Consider the following 18,255-nt stretch of genomic DNA (forward strand, 5'->3'; position numbering starts at 1 on the left):
TTCTAAGTGATAATCTGACGTAACAACCTCGTCGCCCACATTTGTGATGAATTTAAAAGAGGACAGTTATCAGAATGAATTTTGGAAAAGATCTCTATCCCACGCCTTCGAAATGACTTCATAAGGTCCATATAACCCAAAAAATGTAATTAAAAAAAAAAACGACCACGTGTAGCATTTACCAGTATCACAGAACTAGGATTATGCTTCTCTGCCAGGTCTTGTGGCTCGTCTTCAGCGCTTGAAATCTCTTAAAAGGGGCGGGGATGTTAGTGGCTAACACAAGCGCAGTTCAAACATTTAAGTTAAAAAGATAGCCTGATTTCCAGGCTAGAACAACACTAATTCCGCTTCAAATGATGTTCGTTACATGGAAGCGGTAAATAGGGTTTTTAAATATTCGTTTAAACACAAGTCTGTCCTGGTTATTGATTAATACTAGTCATTATTTGCAGAGTAGTACAATACATGTAGCTTCAAAAGTAATCACGATGACAGGCAATTTGTACGGCACGACGGGCCACAGACATACAAGCGAAACGCATTCAGATCTTCTTGAGGGTAACGTGCATTTTTTTTGCACGTCATTTGAGTGCCGCTAGCGCCTTCGTTTTGTCTTACTTGTACGATTAGTTTCTGTGACGTAGGTTTGTGAATGCCCGGTGGCTAATTGACCAATGTGAGATGTAATGTGCAAGAGAAGGTGAATAAAGCTCAGTATTGAATGCTTAGATCATCATCATCAGCCTGACTATACCCACTGCAGGGCGAAGGCCTCTCCCATATTTCTCCACTTAACCCGGTTCTGTGCTAGCTGCATCCACTTGACCCCTGCGAACTTCTTAATCTCATCGGCCCACCTAACTTTCTGCCGCCCCCTGCTACGCTTTCCTTCCCTTGGAATCCAGGAATCTTAGATATGATCTCTTATATGCTCAGTTAATGCGGCCGAGCTTTTGTTGTTAAAAATAAAGGCGATGCGCCTGCTACAGAATTTTTATCTGTTGTAGGCCGTCATTGCACCCGCCACCGTTTCGGTGGTGGACGACGGCTGTTGTTGCGGCGCGCGTCTTTCTCTCCCTCCTCTTTGTTCTCTATTTTCTCTTCTGTCTGCACGACGTTTCGATGGAGGCGAAACGAAGAGGCATCCGTGTGCTGTGCGATGTCAGCGCACGTTAAAGATCCACAGGTGGTCGAAATTACTCCGTAGCCCTCCACTACGGCTCCTCTTTCTCTCTTTCCATTTTCACTCCCACCTTTCTCCCTTCCCTTGCGGTTGCGGTGTCCACAGAAAACAAGTGAGACAGTTACCGCGCCTTTCCCTTCCTATAAATAAATCAGTCCAGTCTGTCTGCACGAGGCAGTGGAGGTGGCTCAGCTACAGAGCCAGTAGTAGGCCCGTGCATTTTAACGCGTTAGCGTTAAGGAGCTCGTGTCGCAGAAAAGCCGGTGTCGTCGGCGTCGGCGGCGTTGGCCGTGAGCGATAAATCCCGGCATGCACTTCATAAATAAAAAGCAACTTCCAAGATAGGCTGGGTGGGAATCGAACCAGGGTCTCCAGAGTGTGAGACGGAGACGCGACCACTCAGCCATGAGTTCGATGCTTGAAAGCGATACAAAAGCGCTTCTAGTGAATGCGGTGTTGCCTTAGAAACGTGCCGTAGAACGTTATACTACGGTGTATATCGGTAATTATGAGCATGTTACTTACAGAAGTCGCAGTTACACGAGTAGCGAAGTACGTTTCCGCTACATTTCTTCTGCGCTCTGCGCACATGCAGAGCCATCTTGCGGCAAACACAGAAGAACCCCTCCTTGCAATGTGCGGCGCTGCCCCGACACGTGGCGCGCCACTCGCCCTGACGTTTCGCCGTGCACCCTCACGGGTTGTAGAATCAAGCGTTTTTCCTTTCTTTAGATCACTATCTTCGCTCACCCGGTTCTCCCCTTCGGGCCGCGCGGGTACCGGAAATCCTGGCTGTCAAAGCTCGCTTCAGCAGTCCTCACATTGATCTTGCAGAAATGGAAGAGCTTTGTAAGAACATAATCAACGAAGAAGTTGCTCAGCGAGAGGCTTTCGACAAACACACAGAGGTGGGGCGCAGGATGACCGATCTACTCGTGGACGTAAATGACGACTCCGACATCCTCGGCGAGGTTGGCCAAGAAACGGCCGTGCAACAGGCTCAGCTCGAGAGTGCTCAAGCGGCTGCCGCGAGATGTCCAGCCGTCCAGATGCGCAAGGACATCATGCCCACCGACGTCTACTTACATCGAATGAGGATGATGAATGCGGGCCAATTTGAGATCGTGCGCGAAGTCATTCATCGCCTGACCACGCCCGACTCGGAGCTTTTGCAAGTCTTCTTTACTGGAGCAGCCGGTTGTGGCAAGACGTTCGTGCTACGCATCATAATGGACGTTTACAACCGCTATTTCAGAAGTGGAAACCGGGATGTGAGCATCAGCTTTGTGTGACTCAAGAGCATACCGAGCGAATGAGTGGGCGGCGCGAACGAGGTGCAATAACGTTATCGCGTTCCACTCTTGAAGGCGAAGCTTAAGCGTCCTCCAAATTTTTCTTTTCCTTTTTCTTACAGCCACAACTACAACAACAAGGCAATGTCGAATACAGGCGCTTACACACGCGGTAGCTTCGAAATGATTTTCCTTTCTTTCTTGCCAGGTGTTTGGAAGCAAATGCGTCTTGCGTGGCCTCGATCTGAGAATATACCAGTCAAGGGTCACCGTTCTTCTAGGACAAAATGGCGCAGGAAAGACGACTCTCCTGAGCATCCTGACTGGTAAGTGAGAAGGTTAAACTACTCGGGCTCTCGAAATCAAAGTATAAAGCACCTACATGGTAACATTTAATTTTCGTCACGCGTTCAACACACTTTGTATCTCTTGAGGAAGAATGGCATAAGAACGCCTGAGCATGTATTTCAGTAGCACGCGTAATCTCGCTCTTTTCAATTCGGTGCAATAAAACAAAATTGCATTTTGCGTTTCGATGGAGGCGAAACGAAGAGGCGTCGCGTGTGCTGTGCGATGTCAGCGCACGTTAAAGATCCCTAGGTGGTCGAAATTACTCCGTAGCCCTCCACTACTGCTCCTCTTTCTCTCTTTCTACTTTCACTCCCATCTTCCTCCGTTACCTTACGGCGTGGTTGCGGTGTCCACAGAAAAACAAGTGAGACAGTTACCGCGCCTTTCCCCTCCAGTGAACCAATTATTATTATTATTATTATCGTAAAGCAGAGTTGCGCTAAGTATACACACGATGGGGGACTGCCGACCAGTTCGCGAGGCAAATTCGCGATTCTTCATCATGTATTTTCCCGAAATGATTGCAGATCACCTGTGATACTAAGAACAGATAACTCAAGCTGATGCTAATACAAATATAATGTTCCTTTGACAGCGAATCACGCTGCAGAATAATATTATTGCGCAATGCATATTAATCTCATTAGGAGGAAAGCTGGCGGCGTATGCAATTTACGTTCAAAAATTAGGAGCGCGCCCCGGCAAGTGATGTTTTTTTTATTGGATCACAGGAAGGGAAAGGCGCCGTATCTGTCACACCTGTGTCTGTAGACACCTGAACCGCATCGTAAGGGAAGGGAGGAAGGTGGGAGAAGTGAAAAGAGCGAAAGAGGAGCCGTAGTGGAGGGCTACGGAGTAATTTCGACCACCTGGGGATCTTTACCGTGCGCTGACATCGCACAGCACACGGACGCCTCTTCGTTTCGCCTCCATCGAGGATGGCCGTCGTGGTCGGGTTCGAACCCGGGCATTCCGGACACTAGTCGGGCGTGTTACCACTGTACTATCCCGGCGGGTGATGTTTGGCCTGTGCCATTAAATTGCAGGCTCGGAGAAGGTATAGATTTTGTGTCGGTCTGTCTTGCCTTGACGAGTATGTCTCTTGCTGGGAATACTTGGCAAGTGTCATGGCAAAACACTGATTGGGCGGCTGTTTCTGTGGCTTCACAGCACCAAATTTGATGGCATAATTTGCAGAAATCTGTCAACTTAAGCAGCACATTACAGAGTGAATAGAACGGGGTCCTTAGATCCCGCCTAAGGCACGCAAATCGTAGGCCAGAAAGACGGAATCATACGGATTAGTTAAAGCGAATCTTTCATTCACTCGTGCTAACTCGGGCACCACAGATCGCATAGGGCAGACATGTAGGCCAGTTGGTGATACATTTGGAAATGAAAAAACTGCAGCAGACATATGACAGAGGGACGCGACGACACAGAGCACTCGTCATCTGTGTCGTCGCCTCCCTCTGCCCTGTGTCTATTGCGGCTTCTAATTTGCAAACAGATCACGCGCCTTCTCACGAGCCTGCATCTGGCAAGTGTAGTGTCCGGGCTCTGTTTAATTTACGGATGGCGGCAGTGTACATGGCTCAAAATTTGACGTCACAATGTCTCTGATTCGCAACGTATAAGATGACATCTATATTCGTGATTGATGAAAAATACTATGCAGGGCAATTTGTAACAAACTTGTGTCTGATAAACTAGGGGACAGGTGCGTGCGCTCCGTACTGGTGGGTTTGGCAGCAAGGAAAACATTCCACACATAATAAAGCTTTTTTATTAGGTGATTACCTGACTGAAGATCACTAATCAGATTTTTAGTATGTGGCTTCAATGGATAGTATTATAGTGTGAATTTGAGGGCCGTTAACGTAAATTATAAATCCCTGTTTTGAATTTTATAAATAAGAAGTGTGACTCAACGTAGCAAATATTAAAACTTAGGCATATGAAATTTCATGGTTAGCTTTCTCGCATTCCAAATTTATATGGTGACGTAGTTACACTTTGTAATATCGCCAAAACCACGTTAATTTAAACACCATGAAATGCACAAATAGCGCTTGCATTTAATGCATAAGAATTGCGATTGTCGTTGTTTTCTTAATCTCTAATACCTGACAACCAAATCAAATAGTTTTAATTGATTATTTTAACGTTCGATGCTTTAATTTACGCTGCCAGGCAAGAAAATTTAACGCAGCTCACCTTTGATGTTTACAGCTTTGAATGCTATAATTTAATGGTGACTCTTAGGCTGGATAAAAAATCTCAATTTTCTCGAAATATTTGTTTATTAATCAAACACTACCAGGTGAATGCTGCGCGCCATTCTGTAAAACCGGCTTGTATATACCGCACTCCGTTACCCCGTAGTTTTCAAAATACAGGTTTGCAAAGGTTCAAGAAATTGACCAGATAAATATTGTGTAATGTAGCATTACCTAGCCATTTATTAGCAATGTGTTGTAAGGTGAGAGCGCATATAAACAATGCAAATAGTCATGGCTCATTGTCTTTATTATGTTTTTGAATTCTCACCTGTCAGCAGTATTAAATGTATCTTCCGAATTTGATTTCTTCTCAAGATAATTTGAAGCAAGGCGAAAATGCAAACAGGCATGTGTGAACATTTCGTGATGCCTTCTCTCAGTCTCCTGAATAACCAGTGTTCAGAGAAGTGAAAATGGTGAGCGGAGCCTACGAAGAAACTGCCGCATTGACGCCGGATCATTGAAACTTTACTTTTGTATAGTGGACATTGAAAACAGTACCATTTCACAATGGTACTGTGCTGCAGTTTTGTGAGGCAGTTCGAGCAACGAATAACTAAAGACTCTCTAACATTATTTCTTCGAACCAGAAACATGTACCTTATCACTTTGCACACGTTGACTAGCGAAAGAATTAGCAACCTTTAGGCCACTGACATTTCAAATATAAAGCCGCTACAGAGAATGTGCAGTTCTTGCGTGTGCTGTTTTCTAGATCACTCGTTTAAAACCTCAACAGCATTTCAATCAGATGTACTATTAGAGTATCATACCAGTAATGCTGCCACATTACATCATTAAGTTTAGTTAAGGGTCGCCATAATTCGCTTTTGTTTCAGTGATAGCGGAACATTTATAGCACGTAACACTATAGGTACTCACCGATGTTTATATATTTTAATTATCATTTTTGCGCTCGTAGCATCTTCGACCTTATAGGTTTCCACTTTAGGAAATGGTAGTAAGACATTATTTTTAGGGTTAGTCGCTTGAAATACAGGTTGTTCCTCTCGCGTTCCGCACTGTCATTCTTGTGCCTACCGTTTCTACAGCATCGCACTCCGTTACGCGTGCAGGCACTCTGAGCCCGACTAGTGGCCTCGTCAAAGTCCTCGGCTTGAACGTGTCAACACACCGAGACGACGTTCGCAAAGTGGTCAGCTTTTGTTACCAGACCGAAGTTCTTTTCAAGGACCTCACGTGCTTCGAGAACCTGGCTTACTTCGGATCGGTATGACGTCTTTCAGGATGAGAAGGATAAAAGTCTTTATTCATTGCAAAATTTCTTCGTGGTTTCTGTGTACCTCCTTGCTAGTGAACAGCCTGAGATATTAAAGGGACCGAACACTGGCCAACATATGTCATGAGGCTATGGTGAATATGAAAAGACCTTGCCTCATATAGTACAGATCGAGCACTACAATATCAAAGAAAAGAGGTTTTACAATTTGAATTTGCCATTGAAAAACACAAAAACGACTCAAACGCTATCTAGCGGAAAAACCCTATTACTTTCGGTGTAGTACACCACGTGACTACGTGTCAGCAAAATGTCGCTTATTTTCGCAAGCGCACACTGTTCTTTCTTCTAAGAGTGCTTGTCATAATTCAATATATTTTTGCGTTCTCTCCACTGCGTCCTTAAATACCCCCCCCCCCCCCCCCCGCCCCCTTCTTTCGTACCGCGAGAGGCATCCTTTCAGGTTTTTGCCACTAGATGGCGCCACAGTGTTTGGAATTTCGTGAATGAAGCGATGATAGTACCCGGTAAAACTTTTGTTGATGAGGCGTACGTTATTGTGCCGTAAGAGCCTTGAGTGTGAAACTGAAAATAACGTTAGTCTAAGCACGAAATGTCGACGAGCCTGGCGAGTGAAGTTTATATTTGTTTTTGGTACGTCTTTTTTCTCGACCACCAGTCGTCATCGCAGTCACTGCTCACGGTTTCCAGCATCGGACTACGTAAACACTGGCGCATGCACTCATAGAAAAATTCTTGGTAAAAATTTTCTACAGCATGTTTACCAAAACCGTTATGAAATCGAACATTTTAGGCATCAATCTTCCCATTGCGGCGAAACAAATTTCGGATCTAAATTTCAGTGTTCTGTCCCTTAGGTTACGACAAACTAGGCCTTTTTGCTGGCTTGCGTGTATAAAGAGCTCACATGTACTTTTCAGCAGTATTCGGCAGAGCGTCAAAATACGATAAGGCTGCTGTGGACGTGTGATCTTACATCTCATGTATGCAAAAAGATTCTGCATCCTACATGAGAAAAAATTATTTGTCACTATATTATAGGCTTACTATACGTACCTGTTTAATACTTATGGCCGCACATCGTTATATCATGCTGTCAACTATTCAGAGCAAGCATTCGATCACCATATGAGTTTCGACATCACACTTTACCACTTTATAGATTAGTGTGCCATTAGGGTTCAAGTTAGCACAGTATACGTGAGTACAAATCTTTCAAGCTTGTATTATGCACATATTTTCAGTTAATCTTAAAACGTTATAACACTGTGTATAGTAAATCAGTACGCAATGGAGTGCTAGCTGTAATCAGTTATTTTAAAGAACATATGCTATGCAGAAGTAAGTATTATCGTGTTCAGTATGACTTCAAACCCCAAGCAGCCTGGCCTATGACTGGATCATGACTGCCGTAGACGACAGCCGCTGAGTCCAGTGCAGTGAGTGCCGGATTGTCTTTTCATTTTACATGTTGGAGAATCGCTCGTTAAAAGCATTCAAAAAAGCTTAAGAACACTCAACGAAATAAGATGACTAGAGAATTTGTATTTTTTTGTGAACACTGCCGACAGTAGCAATGCCGGAAAAGGTTATTGCCGCTAATATGAAGCCTGTGTTAATTCGTATACCACAATCGATAGGAAGCTGAGCTGTGGTAGAATCAAATGCAATTCTTTGGCGACGAATGTTCTGGCCCCTGCATCTGTTGCTAACTGCATCGGAACACTTCAAGCATCCCTTATAGCCCATTGGTCACTAGGTATACGAGACATACCTTTTGCGTAGCAACAGATGTCCAGATCCGCCAATAGACGGGAACTAGATCCGTGAAAAGCGTGATAGAAAAAATAGGGTCCAGACGCGTCAAGGCGAACTGTGGTGCTCTTATCCTGCGCAGATGTGCTGTGAGTGTAGGCGGAAAACTGATAAGTAACGTTAGCCAGTATCATCACTAAATTTTACACACACATGCGACTGAGAAAAATGCGCTTTATTTTGCCAGAGTCACATTGATATGGCTGGAGCCTTTTTTGGCAGCTTAAGACGATGGTAGAGGAAGCGGTTGTCTAAATTAAGGAGGTATCTGTCTACTGTGGACAGAATGCAAGTACAAGTATTGTACATAGCCCCGTGTACACCGTGAACGAGAAAACTAGAACCCACACTTACAGAGGTCAGTAGTGGTGCTCGTATACTGCACAGGTGTGCAGGAATGTAGAAAAACTGATAAATAACTTCGAAAGTATCGTCACTAAAATTTACCGCCACTTTTCTTGACCTTCAGAGACGCTTCCCATGCTCCGATTTGTTTTTCACCTCTAAAGAATACTTGGTTCTTTTGAGTTACGTGCGAACTGGATGGTTCTGTCTTTTTGCAGCTTTTAAGAGGTTAAATGTCTGCTGCTGGCATGTCACCGGGTGCTTTCTTACACTGGACCGGAAAGCTGTACAGTTATGTTGTGCAAAGCATTTCGCTGGCCAGGAGCATGGTGTGGAAGTGGAACCAGATGGATAAGCGGAAACACATGCGAGCTGTGCACCTACCCGAAGTTTTGGAGACCGAGATGCCGATATTTTACGGCGCTCTGGTTTATGTCAATAGCGATGAAGTGACAGCTTGGGAGCTGTACGACATCATGTGGACTATCAGAACGAATTACAGCAGCGCACCGATGGTTGATATTTTCGGTTAGAAGCAGGTCAAACCCTTGAGGAAATCGACAGGCCACAAGCGACAATGGACCAAGACTCTCTCGTATACTGGAACAAACGTTAACTGATTTGGAGCAAATTGAAGTTTTGGAGGCGATGATGCCGATATTTTACGACGCTCTTGTTTATGTCAGTAGCGATGAAGTGACAGCTTGGGAGCTGTACGACATCATGTGGACTATCAGAACGAATTACAGCAGCGCACCGATGGTTGATATTTTCGGTTAGAAGCCAGTCAAACCCTTGAGGAAATCGATGGGCCACAAGCGACAATGGACCAAGACTCTCTCGTATTCTGGAACAAACGTTAACTGATTTGGAGCAAATTGAAGTTCTGGAGGCGATGATACCGATATTTTACGACGCTCTTGTTTATGTCAGTAGCGATGAAGTGACAGCTTGGGAGCTGTACGACATCATGTGGACTATCAGAACGAATTACAGCAGCGCACCGATGGTTGATATTTTCGGTTAGAAGCCAGTCAAACCCTTGAGGAAATCGACGGGCCACAAGCGACAATGGACCAAGACTCTCTCGTATTCTGGAACAAACGTTAACTGATTTGGAGCAAATTAAAGTTTTGGAGGCCGTGATGCCGATATTTTACGACGCTCTGGTTTATGTCAATAGCGATGAAGTGACAGCTTGGGAGCTGTACGACATCATGTGGACTATCAGAACGAATTACAGCAGCGCACCGATGGTTGATATTTTCGGTTAGAAGCCAGTCAAACCCTTGAGGAAATCGACGGGCCACAAGCGACAATGGACCAAGACTCTCTCGTATTCTGGAACAAACGTTAACTGATTTGGAGCAAATTGAAGTTTTGGAGGCCGTGATGCCGATATTTTACGGCGCTCTTGTTTATGTCAATAGCGATGAAGTGACAGCTTGGGAGCTGTACGACATCATGTGGACTATCAGAACGAATTACAGCAGCGCACCGATGGTTGATATTTTCGGTTAGAAGCCAGTCAAACCCTTGAGGAAATCGACGGACCACAAGCGACAATGGACCAAGACTCTCTCGTATTCTGGAACAAACGTTAACTGATTTGGAGCAAATTGAAATTTTGGAGGCCGTGATGCCGATATTTTACGGCGCTCTTGTTTATGTCAATAGCGATGAAGTGACAGCTTGGGGAGCTGTACGACATCATGTGGACTATCAGAACGAATTACAGCAGCGCACCGATGGTTGATATTTTCGGTTAGAAGCCAGTCAAACCCTTGAGGAAATCGACGGGCCACAAGCGACAATGGACCAAGACTCTCTCGTATTCTGGAACAAACGTTAACTGATTTGGAGCAAACTGAAGTTTTGGAGGCCGTGATGCCGATATTTTACGGCGCTCTTGTTTATGTCAACAGCGATGAAGTGACAGCTTGGGAGCAGTACGACATCATGTGGACTATCAGAACGAATTACAGCAGCGCACCGATGGTTGATATTTTCGGTTAGAAGCAGGTCAAACCCTTGAGGAAATCGACGGGCCACAAGCGACAATGGACCAAGACTCTCTCGTATTCTGGAACAAACGTTAACTGATTTGGAGCAAATTGAAGTTTTGGAGGCCGTGATGCCGATATTTTACGGCGCTCTTGTTTATGTCAATAGCGATGAAGTGACAGCTTGGGAGCTGTACGACATCATGTGGACTATCAGAACGAATTACAGCAGCGCACCGATGGTTGATATTTTCGGTTAGAAGCCAGTCAAACCCTTGAGGAAATCGACGGGCCACAAGCGACAATGGACCAAGACTCTCTCGTATTCTGGAACAAACGTTAACTGATTTGGAGCAAATTGAAATTTTGGAGGCCGTGATGCCGATATTTTACGGCGCTCTTGTTTATGTCAATAGCGATGAAGTGACAGCTTGGGGAGCTGTACGACATCATGTGGACTATCAGAACGAATTACAGCAGCTAATCGCAGAGAATACCGTCCTTCATACATACACCAAATTCCTTCATATATACGAAGAACCCTACTGAGAAAATTGTACGGGGCAATAACCTCACATTTTCTCACACAAACTGACTCAATTCACATAACAAATCACATACAAGTCGCATATAATTGCATAAGGTCGCGTAGTTTCTTGTACAGTATCATACATTATGTACGATATTTTATGATAATGATGTGCACCATATGAGAGTCTATGCGATTAGATGAGATTTTATGAGGTTATTGGTCGGTAGAACTTTTGGTTTTTCAGTAAGGAAGCCCTCGATTCTCTTTTATAACACAACTTCCAGGTGCTTGTTCTTGGCTCGAGTGACGCCGCAGTCAGCATAACCGTTGGAAAATTATAGGTTTGCCCAAAACGCCACCCAATCACACACATCACTGAAAAAGTGCAAAATTCCGCTTAGCTTCCCGCAACCAGCCACAATAATGCGGAACGCAGTCGTCTCGGAGAGTGCGGTGAATTGCAGGGGCCCCTTAACACTATCGCATAGTATATTTAATGACAGAGCGTAAGTGCACACATGTAACAGATCGATACACTACTAGTCGCTTGCCATCTGCCACGGATAGCAGACGGCAAAGTGGGGTTTACAGGGACGGAAAGGAGGATAGAGGGAAAGAGTGCCAGAAGGATCGGGCTGATTAATGGCTTGGAGGTATGGCAGAAGCGGACTCATACGACACCAGAATGTGGCTGCCAAGAGGAAAGAATATTGATGATAGCTACCGTGGAAAGAGAAGGTTATGACGAAAGCCGAATAGTGCACAGCTATTGGGTGAGTATATCAAGGAGCGTGAGTGCGGCGAAATTAGACATTTATTGAGAGAACAGAAGAATAGCACATAGTGAGGACGAGGCGTAGCGTCCTGCCCATGCCCATTTATTCTTCCTAATTTCCACTAGAATGTCAGTAACTTGAGTTATTTCTCTGACCCACTCCGCACGTTTCCTATCTCAATGTTATACCCCTACCATTTTACGTTCCATAGACCTCTGCGCTGTCCTCAACTTAAGTAGAACCCTCTTTGTTAGCCTCCGCGTTTCAGCCCCATAGGTGAGTACCGGTAAGATGCAACTGTTGCATACTTTCCTCTTGAGCGCTACCGATAAGCTGCTAGTCATAATCTGCGAGTGCTTACCAAATGCGCTCCATCCCAATCTTATTCTTCTTGTTATTTCCTTTTCATGGTTCGGATCTGCGGTTACTACCTGTCCTAAGTAGACATATTCGCCTACTACTTCCAGTACTTCGCTACCTAATGTAAACTGCTGTTCCTTCCCTAGGCTATTAAGTATTACCTTAGTCTTCTGCCTATTGATTTTCATGCCTACCTTCTACTTTTCCTCTCTAGGTCATCAATCATTCTTTGCAGTTCATCCCCTAAGTTACTTAGCAAGGCAATGTCATCAGCAAATCGCAGGTTACTGAGGTATTCTTCATCTGCCCTTATCCCTAACTGTTCATAATCCAAGCCTCAATACTTCTTCGAAGCAAGCTGTGAATAGTACAGGGGAGATCGTGTCTCCTTGGCTAACACCTTTCTGCTATAAAAAGCGGCCGCTTTTAAGGGGCTGCTAATCTCTGCTGATGTTACCATGTTTGCATTTTGTTGTCACGTTTTTCTTTTTCCTTCTTTAGTTATTTCCTACTTTCTTGCCTTCGTCCTTTCTTTGTCGCTTTCTTTTTGTGCGTGTGCCTAATATCCTTCTCATGACTGAAGAATAAAATAATGTTTAGTTAGGTAGCTTAGAGCACGTCGCTCTTCTTGTCTAGTCTGTTCGCCTTTCTTTTCGCTGTTCTCCACAAAATGCTTCACCATCTAGCCCGCTAATACGTTTTGACGAGACGCGGCAACTTCTCCGTCTGCTGTGTCGGCCTCGCGTAATTCTGGGATAGGCCTCGCCTGGACAAACAGTGCACAGGAAAATCATAAAGCAGAACAAAAGAGCTGCTCACATTTTGTGGTCAGTGTGAAAAAACACAGGAAAGCCTCCTGGCTCGTCAGTGTTTTTAAGTTTCTTGTCACGCGTGTATTGCGGAAAACTAGCTTTCAGTTGTGCTCGCACAATTTTTGTAAAGCTGTCAGCTAGCCCATCTATGTGCTTGAAGCGTTGTCTTACTCATATCATTTTGTTGTTTATACAGTTGAAAGGCGTCAACCGGGAAGTCCTCGCTCAAGAAGTGTACAGTGCGATGGAAACAGTGGATCTGACAGATCGTGAAAATAGCATGCCGGGCGAGCTCTCGGGAGGCATGATGCGTAGACTCAGCGTAGCCATCGCCCTACTCGGGAAGCCCAAGGTGCGTCAATTCTTTGAAGCGAAACAAAAAAAAAAAAAGAGAAAAAGTGAACTAGTAGTTCAAGTGCTTTTCTTTTGAGAGGTGATAGTGGGAAAAGAACGAAGACGCTGAAGACGACTGCGACAAGGCGAGTTATGTTTTTCACAACTGAGATATTTATGACTGGAAGGAAAATGAGTAAATGTACAAACAAGAACGCGCTAAGAGATCATGAAAAAATTAAAAGGACATCAGATATCAAAAACATAGAAATGAGCCAAGTTGCTCAAAGTCACAGCTGCTTGCTGTGCAAATAGCAAATTTCCCATTTTTAGCGATTTTTGTGCCTTGATAATGTATGTAACTCATTTTTATGCAGATAGCTTCAGTAAATTCACCTTTAACCTGGCTATGGCTTCGCGATCACGTGGTAGTTTTGCGTTCACTAGGATTGTCGCGTATTAAAGTTATTATAATGCGCTTATAGCCGTGAGTCTGCAGTCTCGCACATCAACCTTCTGTATTCTTTATGGCTTCCCCGAGCGCGTCTAAGGTCTCGTTTTGTCACTAAACCTTAATGTATGGTTGGGCAGTGAAGCTAAAAGAATTTGTAATCTATAATGAGGCTAGCACAGGACAGCACTGCCGTGGGGTCGAAGGTCTTATATCCTTCCGAAAGATTCCTCATTGTCCTTTTTCATCGACCGTGTTTTTAGGCGTTATAGGGCTTTACGCCTTCCTCAACCCAGACCGAATGTCGAAAATAATAAGAGTGCCAGCAAATTAGCGTTTGCAGTGTGGTATCGGGCATGGCCAATATGTAATGCTCTCGTAAAGCTCCACAATGAAGCAATTCATCGGATTCATTAGTTACTCCGGTAAGAGCTTGTTTAACGTGATCATCTTTATGGTCAATATGTAGCAGTGTTGAACTTCTGACGGTGCGCCGAATGTCTAGATGTGGTCTTCGAAGGCCGTACTCAATGGTGCTTTACTTGACAGATGAGGCGACGGCAAAACAAAATTGGTTGCGACTTATCTCAGGTAACCCAGGATATGTAAAGCGAACACCAAAGCCTGCCTCTGACGGCAGCTGTGCTCCCGGTGCCGCCGTTTTGCAGATGGGACGGTACGCCGTTCCCCAGTCTGACGCCAACTTCGCGTGCTTGAAATTCTTGACCCTTTCGAGTTAAGCAGCTTATCGGGTGATATCCGCGGGGCGGTCAAAGGCCACTTGCCGAGGACGGCTCAAAGCCTCCCGCTCTCGCGCAACGCTCAGAGAAGCCTCTCCTCTTAGCCAGGCGCGTGGCGAGTCACGTGTTTAAGCGACGACCCACCAGCGGACAGAGCATGCGCGAAGCTGTAGCCAGTGCACGCAAAGGCTGATGAGCTTCGCGTGGCAAATCACGTAATTGCCAGGGCTCATATGAAGGTCAAATTGCTGGCGACGGACAAATTCGGCGTTACTATGTTATTAAGAATTTCGCTTTAAAACATGCGTGGAAGGGGCAAATTAATGGTTACCCTGAAATATTGTCGAGAGCGAAGATAAAGTTGAAGAGACTGCAAGTTCTTCAGCTTAGCACACGCCTCTTTGATGGCAGTTTTCTGGTGGTGCAGGGATGTGCCTCGGAGGAGCGCAGGTCTCCTGGGAACCGCCGAGAAGTTTTATAAAAGAGATGAGCTGCAGATCACTGAAAATCTTTCCGGAGAGGAGCGTCTTAACAAAGGAGCAGGTTAAGGAAAAGCCTTCGACCGAAGCGGCATGGTTGAGCACAGTAGTTAGGCCCGGCTTCAGCTGGCTATGAAGCCCTTCCATTAGGTCGTTGGATCAGGGTTGAACGATGTCGACCGGAAGTGCTTGACTAAGGCACTGTGCATGTGGGAACGAAGAAGTGTGGGCTCAGACTGTTGGCCACAGCCTGTTTGTCTTGGTGCCCGGATAAACAAGCGAGACATCCAAGTTGACACGAAGGCGTCGCAGATTGCATCAGGAGTCTTGTCGTACATCTGCGCAGTGTGTGAAACAGTCAATCTTGGTGAGGTGGTAGCGAAAACCGCGAGATACCGGTAGGGTTCCACTGCGTCTAAGAGTGCACGGTTGGAGCTACTGTGATGTTGCGAAACAGGGGTCGCGATGGTGTTGTCCTCGAAGAAGACGCAGCGCGGCAGGGTTATGATAGACGATGTTGTTGGAAAGTTTTAACGGAATCGTTTTGGACGCGACGCACTGCGTCTTGCAGATACATCCAATATTTCCCTACATCCAATATTTCCCTGGTGCATCACCCGAAACATCAGTAGTCGGCTTCTTTAGAATGCGTGAATTGCACCATATTGCAGTGAGACATTATTAAATTCGACAACCAAATATGTTGAGTCAAATAAAATGAAAAGGCAGGTAGTGTGCATTGAGTGAAAAATATCCACTTTAAAAAGAAAGGTGTTCGCTTTGTAAAATATGAAAAATAATAGGTTATTCGAAGAAGTAATGAGGGTAAGGAAGAACGAAAGAAATGGTAAAAAGATGTCACATACGAAATGATTAATATTTTGTCAAATATAATTGCCGAAAATGATGGGCAGTGGCTTGTGTAGACATAATGACTATGATTTATTACAAAAAAATTTAGGGATGCTTTTAGGTTGGGCAAAATTTCATATTCTTTCCAGAGCTTTTTTTATGGGTAGTGGTTTTGAAAAAACTTTAGCTGCGTAAAATAGCTGCTGCTGCATCGCCTTTTAGGCCTATTCTTTTGGCTGGTTCCATTTTGTACATGCATTCTCAAGACACTTGTATCGCATTAAGATGAACAGACCTCTATTTTTGCTCCTTTCGTTTTTATACCTGCACATATCGAAGAGATTTTTTATAGTCTATGAAGAGGTGGGCCGCGTAAACAATTTTTAATCTTTTGCTTCACTGCATTTATACTGAACACTAGACTCACCTCAGTGTGGTGTGCTGTCATTATATGTCGCCACGAAGAAAGAAACAGTCGATCAGTGAGCCAATATTTCTTTCTTTAGAGCTAAAAACTACTGCCCATGTTTTGAATAGAAATGGATAGGCCTAAGTCTACTTCGTACATTTCACTAATTAAATGATCAAATACGCATATCACCGAGACTCGTGTAATAATTATATATTCAGACGCGAGTTTTAATTGAAGTCCTTGAAGGTCTGCATACGTTAGTGGTTGTCTGCCTCTTTATAAGAGTAAGAAATATTGTGTATATTTTTAGTTTTATTTGCAATAAAACGCTACAACTACCTATAACCTGTAATGATCACATGCAATATATGGAAAAGGTGATCTAGCCTGCAGCATGATCCCCATGCAGCCTCCAAGAGGCCTTTTTGCCCATTGTGCAATCATTTATGCCACCAATATTTTATTCAACCTCAATGTAATCCCTTGAACATACTGCGAATATTTTAAACATTGCTTATAATCGCAGTGTTTGTTTTAGAAAGCTAGTAAGGTTCGCAAATACTTTGTCCAGCAAGATAGTGTTTGTGCTTAATGTTTTAACTGAAATAAGGGTTATTCTGTCGTCAGTGCCACAGAAGCCGATAATATTGTTTCACGCGCTCCTCCTTCGTGGTGCAGCTGCTAATATTGGACGAGCCCACCACCGGACTTGACCCCGAGACGAGGCGCAACGTGTGGGGAGCCGTGCGGCGGGCGGCCAATAACACGACCGTGCTGCTGTCTACGCACAGCATGGGTGAGGCGGATGCTATCGCCGACCAGATCGTCGTCATGGCCGACGGTCGAGTCATCTGCAGCGGGTCCAAGGCATTCCTCAACAAGGCGTGCGGTACACGACACTTATTCTTTCGCGCCTAAAAGTAAACCGGCAGTGGTTGGATAGATGGGTCGAACCGAGAAATTTCGTTTCGAATAAAAGCCGGGCAAGAAGAGCATGTTTACCTCACTGAGGCCCCGAAACTGTAGACGTAAGTTTAATTAGTACCTGACTTTTTTTTTCTGATGGTTAAAGATTGCCGCATGTCTTTTGGTTTGGCCGCTGCTAATGTCAAAAAATGAGAAACGATGTGGGTCCAAAGTATAAAAAACACAACAGCAAATGGGTGACAGAAAACACGGTGCGTGTCGCTACAATTCTTGCCTGTTTTCTATGACCTTCTCGCGCCTTTAGAGACCAAGGTTGGAGAGGGACAAGTACAGGATACAGTGGGTGGATATGACTGTGCTTCAAAGCTTGAGCTGCTTGAGATGCAGAAAGGCTTGGTTTCCGTAAAACATGCTGTTGTGCAGCTGCATCAGGCAACTCCAGAAATGAATGCCAAGATGAAAAAAAATGTAGTTGAAGGTGGCACCTGCAAGAAGACAAGGTAAAACAGCGCAAAAACAACACACATGACTCAGAAAGATGAGACGAACACAGGCGCTGACTACATAACTTTTGTAGGTTCAGGCTTTAAGAAAGTTTTTTGGCCGTCTTCTTTACCTTGTTTAAAGACACGTTGCTGCACTCATCGAAGGATGAACCGATGGCTTCAACGGCGTTGGTCACGTATTCGTCATTCGGTAACACAGCAAAGCCTCCTTCCTTGTCCGCAGGAAGAAGATAAGACAAAGCGATTGTCCTTGAGGTAGGCCACAGTCTTGCCGAGAGGTAGTCGCCTTCTATCTGACTTGTTTCCGAAGTTGTGAACGTCCTAAACCGTTGCAATGCAGTATTGGCGAGGTCTGCAGAATCGCCTTTTTGTGTAATCCTTTCTACGTGGGCCCAACAATCAGATGCCTTAACGAGTGCCTCTTGAAACACGAAAATTCGCTGGAAGAATTCTGTTCGTCGAAACTGGTCACCCATTAAATAGCTTGCCAGTGGACTCCGTATTTCGATAAAACGACGGTGCTGTATCACCCCAAAGACC

At 44.7% G+C, this 18,255-nt stretch overlaps 1 protein-coding gene across 1 annotated transcript in view; it reads left to right on the forward strand.

The window, feature by feature from the left end:
* The window catches only part of LOC146189383 (phospholipid-transporting ATPase ABCA3-like), a 39,665-nt gene extending 22,465 nt beyond the window's left edge, over positions 1 to 17,200 (forward strand). The window contains exons 9-12 of the mRNA XM_084605255.1: positions 2,687 to 2,804; positions 6,188 to 6,342; positions 13,212 to 13,367; positions 16,961 to 17,200. Of these exons, the coding sequence (XP_084461381.1) occupies positions 2,687 to 2,804; positions 6,188 to 6,342; positions 13,212 to 13,367; positions 16,961 to 17,200 (669 nt within the window). The remainder of the gene's footprint in view (positions 1 to 2,686; positions 2,805 to 6,187; positions 6,343 to 13,211; positions 13,368 to 16,960) is intronic.
* The last annotated feature ends 1,055 nt before the right edge of the window (positions 17,201 to 18,255 follow it).

Source organism: Amblyomma maculatum, chromosome 5, assembly GCF_055883805.1.
Source record: "Amblyomma maculatum isolate TAMU_Amacu chromosome 5, ASM5588380v1, whole genome shotgun sequence".
NCBI lineage: Eukaryota > Metazoa > Arthropoda > Arachnida > Ixodida > Ixodidae > Amblyomma > Amblyomma maculatum.